The sequence below is a fragment of the Nuphar pumila genome, chromosome 1, assembly GCF_984573655.1.
Source record: "Nuphar pumila chromosome 1, dmNupPumi1.hap1.1, whole genome shotgun sequence".
NCBI lineage: Eukaryota > Viridiplantae > Streptophyta > Magnoliopsida > Nymphaeales > Nymphaeaceae > Nuphar > Nuphar pumila.
Genome location: NC_143249.1, coordinates 32,732,188 through 32,746,056, shown reverse-complemented (window position 1 = coordinate 32,746,056; position 13,869 = coordinate 32,732,188). Strand labels below are relative to the sequence as shown.

The following is a 13,869-nucleotide window of genomic DNA, read 5'->3' as shown; positions in this document are numbered from 1 at the left end:
ACAAGATCGCCCTTGTTTAATGCAATTGATATTTCATAACAGAATTGTTTGGGTTTCACATCTGTTTGGATTGAGACAGATATCAAAATGTTGCACTGGCAAAGTTCACGAGTGAGCGCGCTAGGAATGGATCGAACGGATCCAACCATAAAGTAAGACAGATTTGGATGGACGAGATCCAAATGGATCTGACTCAAATGAAGCACATACGACGCATGAAATATCACATATAATAGATATTGGACCTAATTTAATCTGGCACACACACACACACACACACACACATATATATATATATATATTCATAATTCATCCGAATCCTCGAGGAAGGTCCACATCCGAATGAACTTATTTTTTGGTTGGATCCAGCTAAAGTAACAGAGATGCAGATCCAACCTGTAATATAGTCCTTTAACATGCCTAAGTTCTCTGGCTATAACTAGCAAGATTAGAGGTTGTAAAACATACATGTATGGTCAGATTTTAGAAAAAAAATACTCTCAAAGGCCAGTAGGCTAAAAAAGTGTTAGGCAGCTACCATCTACTATGTATATATTAGATGGCAGCTGCCTAACACTTTTTGAGCTTACTGCTAGCTTATTGGGCTTTGAAAGTTTTTTTTTTTTCTATTTTTTCTAAAATCTTACCATACATATGTGGTCTATATGCTTATTTCATAGGAATCGGCTTTTGGATCATCCCATTATGACCCACAGTTAGGTTTTTATAATATTTAAAATTCAACGGTCAAATACAATGTTTTATATCATTTCTAAACCACCCTTATTTTAATAAACTGTGAACCGTTGATTTCCAATGTCTCAAAAATAGAATTTTATGGTGTATTAGACATGCTAAAACCTTTTAATTTACTTGACAAAAAAACTTAACGTTTAGAAATATCAAGAATGTTAAAGGAGTAAAAAGTAATAAATAAAAGATATTTGAAAAATCAAATAAGATTTTGCACATAATGGCATGTATGAGGATAAGATCATGATATGTTCATTTAAATAATGCCTTTCACAATTTTAAAAGGATCTATATTTGCTGCAATTGATTTCAATCAATTGAGCCAAACATTTTGTGATTGTTTTGGGAAATCTAACATGATATATGTGATTTACGTGCTCCGTTTGGTAAGTGGGGTTCTGTGTCAAGCTGAAGGCCCAGGATCGAATCTCTCTGACACATGGGGCGGCTGTTGTTCTGGTAGGGGTCCGCCTAACCCAAGGTTGCTTATCAAAAATAATAATAATATTGTGATTTTTGTTTGGTGATCTTAGTCAGCCTTAAGGACCCCTTTTTTTGGCACAGACTTAGTAGGACCCTAAATTGTCGGGTCCGGGCAGGAGACATAACAGACCATCAAGTTGTCTTTGTAAAGGCCAGACAGAATTCAGTCCATCTGAAAGGTCAGTCTGGTCCAAACGGGTCCGTAACCATGGTCATATACCTGACCCGTTCCTTTGCCTTTTTTCCATCAACGTTTTGTACATGTTAGGATCGATCCACGATTGAGCTTGATGTTTGGGTCCGAACCTAGGTGAGTGTGTTATTGGCTTGAGCTTTCAATGCATCGGATAGCTGATCCGGCGACCCATTTGGCTTCCATTTGTTCATGTCATTTGCGAACGTGAGAAAATGAGGTTGTGAGAATATGAATAAAATGTGATTCATTTTCTCACATTTTGCGAGAGTTGGAGTTACGGGGCCGAGCTTGTGATTCTGATTCACATGAGTGACATTCTCACGAGAGTATAATTCTTATGAGAATCTTGCAAAGGGCCAAGAAAACAAGCTACTCACAAGTCACGCACTCAATGCGTGAATGGGATTCACATTGATTTATGTGTAAATCCCACTCAAACGTAAATCTTCCATGCGAATAATTTTCACATGTTGGCAACATTGTTGTGTAAATTCCATTCAAACATGAATGCGAATATGATGGCGAAAAATTCATGGTGAATCGTGCATCCCCATGATTTCCGTATGGTATGTTTGCTTGCACTTTTTTGTGTCCAATTGAATCAAATGTGTAAAACGAGACATTTACACATTTGAAAATGAGAATGTGATTCCATTTCACATTGTTGCCCACATGAAATGGAATTACACTGGACGTACGCAAATCAATCTAAATGGAGTCATTTACGCACAAAAGCCATTTTCACATGTTTGGGAACTACTGTGAAAATGGCCTCATGGGTGCCATTTACATGCTGCAAATTTTCACATGTTGGTAAATGCATGTGAAAATTTGCCTTATGGGTATCGAATTCTCAGAAACGTGAGAATCCAATATACGTTTGGTGCCAAGAAAACGTGCCCGAGTGCCCAAAGTTTCCGAGAAAAATTTACCACACAGAAAAATCGGGGCCGGCCAAGGTTCTGCCGAGCCGGCTTATCTCAGTTAAGAGCTCGAGCCGTTTGCCGCCCTCTATCGACGCCGAGCGCACGTTCCGCTGAAGCCGCCCATCTGACGTGGCCGGGTTGTCTAAAAGCAACGCCCCTGATCGGCCCCACAGATCGGACGGTGGCCGCCAGCCCCACTACGATGATCGGACGGTTGGCGGCTGACGAAAGGCTGTCAGAGTGGGCCACCCCTATCTTTTCTCGTGGTCGAGACTGGAAATGATTCACCAACAGGAATTTCACCTCATTTAGCCCGAATTTCACCCGCATTTCATTCCGTTCGAAATCTAGTCCCCCCTGTCGCCCCGCGTATAGTATAAAAGCTCCGCCGCTCTGGCCCTTTCATTTTCTGCATCTCTCTCTCTTCTTTTCCTCTTTTGCTTTTCCGTCTCTTGTGCGAAGGGGGAAAAGAAGGGGGCTCTAGTCGTCTCTCGCTCACTCACTTTCAGTAAGCTATTTTTCTGCCTCTGTTTGTCTTTCCTTTTTTTTTTGCCTGATGTTCTCTCGGGCATTTTCTGTGTATTTTGAGCTCGATTTTGGCCTTTAGGCATCAGATCGGGCGATGGCTCTTTGTTTCTTCGTTCTGATCGTGTAAAGTTTCGATCTTTGATGGATAATCGTGAGTGTTTGGGACTATGTGTTCTTCTTGGCGCTAGATGATGAATCCGGTGCTAGTACGATGGATTAGGGTTTTGATCGGGTAGATCGAGGTGATTTCCTCTAGATTTTGTGGGTTTTTGTGAGATCCGGATGAAACCTTTGGGGTTTTTCGATTTTGAGTGTGTTTTTTTCGTGATTCTTTTTGGGAATGGTCTGTGAATCGAATCTCCTTGATGTATGCTGTTTTTATGGTAGGGATCTTTCGATTTGTTTGCGATTCTGGTGTATCGGATTCATCCTTTATATTGTTCTTGTTGCTTAGTTCTTTGTTGTGAGTGTGGATCTTGGAGCTTTCGCTATTCTAAGGGTTTGATCTTGTGATTCATCGGTTTTATATGTTCTTTTGTGTTGTGATTCATCGGTTTTATACGTTCTTTTGTGTTGATCGGCGACGATGGTTGTGTGCTTTGCGGTTATAATCCGATACGGTGTTTCTTATTGCCAGTAGATACCTTTTCTTTTTCTTTGATTTGTGCAAATCACTGCTTCTTTCCTTTTTTTCTTTTCTTTTTTTGGCTTCTATGTGAGTCATGGATGCCTTCACTCGCTGTGTGTAAACAATTTCTTTTCTTTTTGGATTTACAAATTTGCTTCATGTGGTGTAGTTGGTGATCATGGTTCCACGCCTCTTTTCATTTTTTGGCGGAGCAGGGTTTATGTACTAGTTCTCTTTTCTTTTTCTAGTTTTATTTCTTTAGTGGTATTTTTGTGGTTCTGATGCAATTGTATGATACTCGTTAAATTATTGCATTTGTATATATTTTTTCAACTATGTTTTTCTTTTTAAGCCTTTATGCAGGTTCTTACTTGCTGTTCTGATGAAGTTTAAAAGTTACTGATTGAAACATGGCTCGATTTTATATTAATAATTGTGTTGCTTTTTTGCTCTGTTGGGGAGTTCTTATTTCTTTGATTTGGTTCCAGTGGAACTACATCTCAATTTGTTTTCTTGTTATGTTTTCTTTCTTGTAACCTGAGTCTTCTTTGTTGCTGTTTCATGCATTTGTGACTATTTTGGGTGGAGGGGTACCCCTTGATAGTAGTAACCAAATGGCGTTGTATCTTCGGTTAAACTATAAATTCAGCCTGAAGGGGCTCGCTGTTATGCCACTGTTGCCATACGAACATATGTGTGGTCGATTGTACATGTGTACCTAGATAAGACACTCGAAGCTTCTTGCTTTCTATTCAAGTGGTTGCTCTAATTCAGGGTTTAGCATTATTTATTTGAAGTGTGTTTTCTTCTCCTTTAGTTCTATTAAAGATGGCAGATGGTGAGGATATTCAGCCCCTTGTTTGCGACAATGGAACTGGAATGGTCAAGGTTGGTTATCTGTTTCCCTTTGTTACGATTATCCTGTTGTGACTTAATTTTATTTTTGTTTTCACGTTACATTGTTCTTACTGTTTTCTTCATTTATTTTAAATACTGCAGGCAGGATTTGCTGGTGATGATGCCCCAAGAGCAGTGTTTCCTAGCATTGTTGGCCGACCTCGTCACACTGGTGTGATGGTTGGGATGGGCCAAAAAGATGCATATGTTGGTGATGAAGCTCAATCAAAGAGGGGTATCCTCACTCTAAAGTACCCAATTGAGCATGGTATTGTTAGCAATTGGGATGACATGGAGAAGATTTGGCATCACACCTTCTACAATGAACTCCGAGTTGCTCCTGAGGAGCATCCAGTGCTTCTCACAGAAGCTCCTCTGAATCCCAAGGCTAACAGGGAGAAAATGACACAGATCATGTTTGAGACCTTCAACGTCCCTGCCATGTATGTGGCAATTCAGGCTGTTCTTTCTTTATATGCTAGTGGGCGTACCACAGGTTCGTATAAGTTCTTACAAATAATTGAGATCCTCTTGTCTTGTATGGTTTTGTTAAAGCCTGGCTTGACATTATTTGTGTTTATGTTTATGAACTATTTTTCAGGTATCGTGATGGATTCTGGTGACGGTGTGACCCATACTGTCCCAATCTATGAAGGGTATGCACTGCCACATGCTATCCTCCGTTTGGATCTTGCAGGCCGTGATCTTACAGATGCCTTGATGAAGATCCTCACTGAGAGAGGTTACTCCTTCACAACCACAGCTGAGCGTGAAATTGTTCGTGATATGAAGGAGAAGCTTGCATATGTTGCATTGGACTATGAGCAAGAACTGGAGACTGCAAAGAGCAGCTCTTCCATTGAGAAGAGCTATGAGTTACCTGATGGGCAGGTGATCACAATCGGTGCTGAGCGGTTCCGTTGCCCTGAGGTCGTGTTCCAGCCTTCCCTCATTGGGATGGAAGCTGCTGGTATCCATGAAACCACTTACAACTCGATTATGAAATGTGACGTCGATATCAGGAAGGACCTGTACGGCAACATTGTGCTCAGTGGTGGATCTACGATGTTCCCTGGTATTGCTGACCGTATGAGCAAGGAGATCACAGCACTGGCTCCTAGCAGCATGAAGATCAAGGTGGTTGCTCCCCCAGAGAGAAAGTACAGTGTTTGGATTGGAGGGTCCATCCTTGCGTCCCTAAGCACCTTCCAGCAGGTAAATAACATCAAATTGTTTGAGATGCTATTGTTCAGTTTAAATTATTTGAATTGTATATAAGCAGCGCTCTCTTTGGTAATTTTACTATATTTAATTTTTAGTACCATTTTCTTAACCATATGGAAGAGTTCTGTTTTCCAATTCCAAAATATGTTTTTTTATCCCTTCTTCTCTTTGGGGTATTTTCCTAGTGTTACAGTGAGAGGTATTTGAATGGTTGGTTGTATATTTTATGGACTTGCAGATGTGGATCGCGAAGGCAGAGTACGATGAGTCTGGACCATCCATCGTCCACAGGAAATGCTTCTGAGTTCGCAATTTGTGGTGGTCGTGGCTGTTGTCCTTTTTTCTGGTTGGTTGTCATGTGAGGTCAGTTTGGTCGAGGAACCGTTTTTTTTTTCTAGGTATAAGAGTTTTTAATTTGCTTTTTCAGATATTTTTCTACCCCCTTATATAGGATGATGATGGTATTGTCTAGTAGCTTCTGATATCAAGTAGTAGGTGGGAAGGCTTCGGTTTTCGGTATGCCACCACCACGTTGAGCCATTCCTATTTGTGTGGCAAGGATGTGGTGCAAGTATGGACCTTAATTTACTTCGCTCTCTCTTCTATTCACATTCTGTTTTTATCTAGAATGTAGCGTTTTAGTGTGTTGATGGTAGGAGCGGATGCAGTGCACACATTCTTTTGATTGTTATTGGTCTCTTCGGTTTGCTTGTGTTACGTTCTTTTGGCTGTTACTGTCTATATTGTACCAGAATTCGCTTTAATGTCCAGCTTATGTATGGTATTTACTCATATTGGTTTGCATTCTCTGGCTAATTTGTGCCTCCCTTTTGAGTTGCAACCGTAGTTGCTCGTTGTTTGCTCACATGTGACTTTGTTTATCTAAAAAAATAAACAGCGTATTCTTGACCAAGGCATCGGAATTATGCCCCCCTTGTTTGTTCCTGCCCATGGTCCAAGTTGAACAGCGTATTGTGGGTCCTACCACGAACATGGGATTGTGTTTTTTTTTTTTTGAAAGGCTAGCTGGGGTTTATACATAATCCCACCAGTTATTATTCAACATACCACTGGGGTTTGAACCTGCAACGTCCCACCACAAGAAGACGTGCACTGACAGCTCCGACCAACCACGTGGAGCCCCCGTTGGTGACTTTCCTAATGTGATTATGTTGAATCATGGAGAGGGACGTTTTATCTTTTAATTTATTGTCTCAATTTGGAATTAGCAGAGAGAGAGAGAGAGAGATTTGCGTGCAGGAGAAGCAAATGCTTTCGGTTCTGTGTGGTCTCCTTTTGAGCTGGACGGAGCATGCCTCCTAAATGCCCTTTCAAGTTGTTTGTGGCCACTTCATTGTTGTTGCGTGGTGGGGTTGGTCACTTGTTTTCTCTTACGGTAAATTTATAATGTTTTTCAGCATGTGATCATCTCTAAGTGTCTTGGATCTGATCTATCCATTCTCCAATCCGGGTGGGTAAGTTCCAATATGTTTTTTGCATGAAACATTATTTGCTTATGTTGCGTAATCGATGGCTAGTCAGAGTCTCATATACTCAGATGTCTAGTTGTATTCAATTGGAATTAATAGAATCTGATACAATTAGTGAAATGAGATTCATTGGCATCATTTTGCCTAGATGGAATACAATTTAATCCGTGGGAAGTTTGAATGAGGTGGTCCATATCAATATCCTCATCTTCAATTTTGTTCTGGACCGGTAGAATGTGCTGATTCTCCCAAAGTGATTGGTGGGCCGAAATCTAAGAACATGAGTTTGGAAACCTAGAGTCCGACCTGGATCTGTAGCTGACAAGGTCTAGTTAATTATGATACTGGATTCTGTCATGTTTCAAGTAGATGTGGTCAGACACAGATTTTGATAAAGTTTAGGTCCTCCTTCGGCCGGGTCTGCATGCAGGGAGGGAACTTCCTCTGTGTGATTATTCATATGACTGTAAATGACATGCGTCCATCCTAATTCCATCTGAATTGTTACATTCCAATTTCCCGATTGAAACCCATAAATACCAAGTGTAGCTGCAGAACCGAATATCTGCTTTGCAATAGATCATTTGGGTTTCTGTTGCACTCTCAATAGGGCTTAAGTTCCATTTGTAAGCCAAATTTGAGAGGGAGATGGGAACTCACTCTACTTCGTATCCCTGCTGCTCTTTGGGAGCCTTAATTTGAAATGTGAGAATGGAGATGGCCTCCTATCCTTCAGTTTAAAACTGCATCCTCACGAATAGGTAGTTTTCATCTACTCTTCCATCAGCTCTTTCATATCCCCTTCATTGCTGGCTCCCAAACAGAACAGTTGACAATGAAGTTGCAGTAACTCGAGTTTCTATGCAAATTTGGTTGGTTTTTCTGGTCCATCTCTTTTCTTTTTTCAGTCAAGGTGAGGGTTATCCCTGGTTGGTTCCTTTCATTAACCCCTTGAGCAAGATAATGTGACCCTACCAATCCAGCAATCACAATGGACTCCTGGTTCCACTTATGACCCCTTAAGCAGGACTTTGTTGGATGCTTGAGGCAGAAAAGTCTAGACGACTTTGGAGTTTGGAATTTGGACTTTGGAGAATGAAAACACTGGTTTCTGTGTTTGGATGGCTAGCGTGGATATTTCTTAGTTAGCGTGGATATTTCTTAGTGCATTTTCCTTTTGGCCCTTTGAGTCAACATACATGCAATTCATTCTAATTAAATCTAGTTTTAAGGCTCAAACTATGCCAATTGGGGTTTTATTCAATTAAGGCTGAAGGTGTCTATGAATTGGATCTTGAAATTAGCAAATATTCTCATCTAAGTTTAGAGATGGCATTTGCCCTATTTTGTGCTGGTTTGATATGCCTCAGTTCCTTACAATAATGACAAATAATCCTTTTTAGTCCTTCATTGTTGTGTCTCCCAAATTAAGCTTGTAAATCTTTGCATAGTTGTTGGGTCTATCCATCTCCAATACTTCATCTTCTCCTTTGATTATGCCAAGACAAGTTTTCTCTTAACAAATCTCGGCAAGTGCTTCATTTAATTAAATAGAAAATGATTTATGTAGAAGAGAAGCTGGACTTGCTCAAACTTGTCTGCAAATACAATGAAGTAAATGCGTCAATTATCCCCTCAATTCCTCGTGTGCTTTCGCAATTCATTCCCAGAAAGACAACCATAGCAAATGTAGTTTGATTGACCTAAACTCAAACCTAATTCTTCAATTCCTACATAAAAAAAATATCAGAATCACAATGCTGCAGGGTAATTCATATAATTTTGAACTTTAAAAGAATTTCATCACGTGATTCCTTTGCCAGTTGAGGTGAATGAGATTACTGGATGGTTAGGTTGCACAATCATAAATGAAGTTTCTTGGGTTTGAATCCCATAGGGTTTATCCTTCAGCTTGATTATAAAAAAAAAAAAGGTTCCCTTTGCCTCTTTCCAACCACAGCCTGTCTTGAAGACCCATGCTTTTAGTAAGCCGTGCAAGTTGTCTGTTGCATGATCCTCGGTAGTTTACCCATCTAGCAATACTTAAAGCAAATGACGGTCTCATATAAGTTCAGCCAATCTTGCCTTCTAATTTCTTAATTATTTCAATCATCAATTCTACGTCAAAATAAAAGAGGAAATAACAAAAAAAGATCGAAATGGACAAATTCAAACTCCAAAAAGGTTAATTTTACCTATTTATCAAACCTAGTATTTTTCAAGGCTATTTATCTCCACTTTTTTTTTATCGAGAGATTAGATGAATTGCTTCAATTGATGCATGAGAATAAAGTCCAAAAAATCGCCTTAAGACACTTTTTTTTCCAAATAATCCAAGGAAAAACGCCATCACCTACCGCATATTGGCGGGCCACTGGTTGGTAAAACCCTTGAGGTCTTCCTTGCCCACCTGGGAGTACACCCAACTTCAACCTTGTGGAAGGGACACCACCCACGGCAACACATTAGAATCCTAAAGTCATATTTTGTGAGTAGGAACGATTATAAGAGAAAACACTCACCCGTGGCAACACATTAGAATCCCTAAGTCACATTAGAATCAGCATTTTTTTTTAAATAAGAAAGAGGTTTTTCATTGTTGCAAGATCATCAATAAAACCAACTAATACAATCACCATTTAGAGATAATGGTCAAGAGAAGTTTATAAAATAGCATTGAGGGCCCCCCTTCCCGTGCAATGGAGAATCTTTCTTTATCAATAATATATCTAGAAAAACACAATTTGTCTCCCAAGGTGCACCTTGCCTTTTTTAGGGTAACCTTTTTAAGCCTATTAAGTGGTGTAGGGCATTGGTCATGACCTGGAAGAGATTTGAGAAGCGGGTCCGTTTACAGGTGAGGGTCATAAGGGCCTCTATGAGATCCTAACAATGTCATGGCATGCTCAATTAGCTCTTAACCTAATTATCTTAGGTTCTTTAACCATTGTTGTAGCCCACCATATTATCACTCAATAGTTGTCATTATAGAATGAGGAAAGGATCCATCTATGAAATAAAAAAGTCATATATGAGTGTCCATCTTGAATATATTTGGTGTTTTTAATTATTGGAAGCAGGCAATGGCTGTATGACTAAATCTCATTATGACCTATAACTTGCCCCATGCTTGTCACCATTAAGCTTTAGTGGACGGACTCAAATGAGCGTACTCTTATAAATTTAATGCATGAAGTAAACTTATATAATATGTAATTGATGTCGGAAGACTGGGTTGAAGAAGGAACATGGACCAGGTCAGGTAAACGAGTCGAGCTTGTAGTGTTCAAGCTTAGGTCATAATGAACCTGGCTCATCTTCTTTCTTGTGGCAAGCCAAGCTGTAAAACCCATGAATCTTTTATCTTTTACGAGAAATAGCAGTGAATTTAAGGCTAAAATATTATTTAAAATTAAGATGATAATTAAATTATAATTTAAGCATTAATTTGGATTCAAAATAAATTTCAAGTTGAGAATTTATTATGAATCAGGTTTTTGATTTTTAATCGAATTTAAGCTTAACTTAAATGAAATGAAATTTGAATTTCATTATTAGCCCGACTTTGAATTTAGTGCATATTTGAATTTAGAGTCACATTGGATTTCACTTTCTATTTCTGGAGTTTTATAAAATATGGATTTCGATTTGGAAAATTGAATTCAGATCGGATTTGGATTTGGATTTGAATTCAGATTTAGTAAATATATTTTGAATATTATAATTAGATTTGGGCTTGAGTTTAACCTAAATTAAGACTTAATTGAATATCAATTCAAGTTTGAATTATACAATAATTTAATTTTTTTGTTAAAATTAAATTTAAAATCTCAATTAAATTTAGAGGTAATACTTGAGATTCTATACGGTATTTTTTAATGAATAAAATAATATTAATGAAGAATTTTTTGAGAAAGAAGTGTAAGAATGCAAATTAGCCCAAGACAAATTATAAGAAATATCTTATGAAAAATTAAAGTTGATTCAAGTTGATTTTAGTGAAATTTGCATTCGTAATGGAATTTATGAAAAGGATGGAATTTAATAAAATAATCTGTAAATTTCATCGAAATAAAGTCTAATAGGATTTCAGACGAATTTATAATAATTTGATATGTATGAAATGTAAATTCAATAAATTTGAATTTAGTTTCATGAGTTTGAAATCTAATTTACAAAAAATAAAATAAAATATATTCAAAACGATAATGGGTCCTGTCGACCCTAGTAGAGATCATTTTTGAAATGCATTTTTGAGAAAATAAATTTTTACAAAAATCAATATGACATTGCATATACAGGTTGACAACCATTTGTAACAGCACGCACATCAATATACACGATTTTCGTAAGCATTCGAGTTCGGTTCCTAAACTGGTTCCAAACTTGCAAAAAGTCCAACTCTGTCCGGCTATTACAAAAATCACAAAAAAAAAAAATCAATGGTTAGAGCTGAATTTTTTAAAGTTTGTAGATAATTTTGTCAGATTTCTGGTGCCACAAACCATTTGTAAAAATTCATCCGTATGAAGGAGTTGCAAACATTTTGGTGCAGACCTGTACTTTTTTGTTCTGACTATCATAAAATAGGGCTCACTTCATGAAAAGAGACCAAAAAATTATAATAACTGTGAAATTTTGTTAGCTTTCCAATGTAATAAACTGCTCATTAAAACTCCTTCTGACGAGGGAGATACGAGCGATTTATCGGTCAGGTATCAGGCAAAAAATACGTAATTCAAAAAAATATGCATTTGGGTGGGCTAAAACAGGCCACCCGAATTTCTACTTCCGAAAATTTTTCATATAGATCCATCTCAAAAATTTATAAAACCACTTTTACAACACTCTTAACTAATCTACCATGGACAAGTCATTTTTTCGCAGTTGTTAGGCTAGAAAATTGACCCATCTTCCCGAAGCCTATTTCTTCATAAATAGATTCGGTAAATTTTATAATTAAACACGTAAAACACATAATTTTTCTATGAAATAAAATAAAAAAATTATGCTATAATTCTAGAGTATTTACATGTACATACACTACAATCTCTAATTAAAAATCATATGAAAACAATCTGATATAACATGGCTTTTACTAAAATTATAAAAAAAAATTATGAGAAACCTAATAACATAAAAAATGTATTTTTCTATGACAACAACCATGGAAATCATTCTAATTTTTATATTACATTCATATGAACATGATCTACTAATTCTAACCTAATTTTGCAAAAAAATTAGTAAAACCTCTTTCTATCTACTACTTTGACAGTCGTAAGCCAAAATCACTTGTGAAAGGCATGGTTTAGGGTCTATCCTTATGAAAAATTGAAGGAATTCGTACCTACGAATTCTAATCTATGTGTAGAGCATAAAACCTCTACCTTTTTGGCAAAATTGGCTCTTATGCATGGAAAATCAGTGTTTTTTACACGAACCGGCCATCCAACACGAGCAACGGCCACGCCAACGGATTCCCTTTGCTCCTTACACGAACGTGGAGGTGCCTCTTGTTGGTCCAAGAGAGAAAACCTAAAGGTAACGTATAAAAAATAGGGAAAAACAAAGAGAAAATAGGAGTAAAGAGGGGGAATAGGAAAGCAAGAGGGAGAGAATGTGAAATGGAAAATAGGGGGTTGCATGAGAATGTTTTCATTTCAGTAAAATGTTAGAGATGTAATATTTACATTTTCAAAACATCAAAACTGAGCCTCGATATTTAGAGGATAAATTTTTTAAAAATACCCCCAATTATCATATACTATAGATAAAATTTTGTACCCCCTATTATTTTAAACATGACACATACAAAATTTACACCCCCCTTTTTCTATACCACAAATCATATAAAAGTCACAAAGACCAAAACTACAAAGGGGCATCACGACTTTGATATGATATGTAATATAGAAAAGGGGTTATAAATTTTGTATGTATTATGCTTAAAATATTTGGGTAAAAAATAGTATTGTATTGGGTATATTTATAATATGAGAAAATGTAGAATTTTTAAAATGCCCCTTTGTAGTTTTGGTCATCGCGACTTTTATATGATATGTAGTATAGAAAAAGGGGGTATAAATTTTGTACGTGTCATGTTTAAAATAATAGGGGGTATAAAATTTTATCTATAGTATATGATAATTGGGGGCATTTTTAAATTGCCTATCCTCTAAATATTGAGGCTCACTTTTGATGTTTTGGAAATGTAAATATTACATCTCTAACATTTTACTGAAATGAAAATATTTTTATGAAAAATCTATATTTTATGAAATTGATAGAAATGTAATAGTTTCATTTCAGTAAAATGTTAGAGATGTAATATTTACATTTCTAAAACATCAAAAGTGAGCCACAGTATTTAGAGGATAGACAATTTAAAATTATGCCCAATTATCATATATTATAGATAAAATTTTATACCTCCCATTATTTTAAACATGACACATACAAAATTTACACCCCCGTTTTTCTATACTACATATCATATAAAAGTCGCGATGACAAAAACTACAAAGGGGCATTTTTTCATAAAATATAGATTTTTCATAAAAATATTTTTATTTCCGTAAAATGTTAGAGATGTAATATTTACATTTCCAAAACATCAAAAGTGAGCCTCAATATTTAGAGGATAGACAATTTAAAAATGCCCCAAAATATCATATAATATAGATAAAATTTTATACCCCCTATTATTTTAAACATGACACATACAAAATTTACACCCCCTTT

The 13,869-nt window shown here is 36.9% G+C and overlaps 1 protein-coding gene across 2 annotated transcripts; it reads left to right on the top strand.

Moving 5' to 3' along the window:
* Positions 1-2,763: 2,763 nt before the first annotated feature.
* LOC149848610 (actin-like) lies at positions 2,764-6,436 on the top strand. 2 transcript variants are annotated; one of them, XM_089996486.1, is made up of 5 exons: positions 2,764-2,866; positions 4,332-4,402; positions 4,514-4,907; positions 5,013-5,626; positions 5,874-6,436. In XM_089996486.1, exons 2-5 carry the CDS (start codon positions 4,343-4,345, stop codon positions 5,937-5,939), a joined length of 1,134 nt encoding a protein of 377 aa, XP_089852612.1. In that variant the 5' UTR covers positions 2,764-2,866; positions 4,332-4,342; the 3' UTR covers positions 5,940-6,436. The 2 variants fall into 2 exon arrangements, with proteins under 2 accessions (XP_089852612.1, XP_089852619.1); XM_089996493.1 differs by lacking the exon at positions 2,764-2,866 and adding an exon at positions 2,948-3,128.
* Positions 6,437-13,869: the final 7,433 nt, after the last annotated feature.

Coding starts and splice junctions, on each gene's coding strand:
- LOC149848610 (XM_089996486.1), top strand. CDS start 4,343: ATGGCAGATGGTGAGGATATTCAGCCCCTTGTTTGCGACAATGGAACT. Junction 4,908..5,012: donor TGCTAGTGGGCGTACCACAG/GTTCGTATAAGT, acceptor ACTATTTTTCAG/GTATCGTGATGGATTCTGGT. Junction 5,627..5,873: donor CCCTAAGCACCTTCCAGCAG/GTAAATAACATC, acceptor ATGGACTTGCAG/ATGTGGATCGCGAAGGCAGA.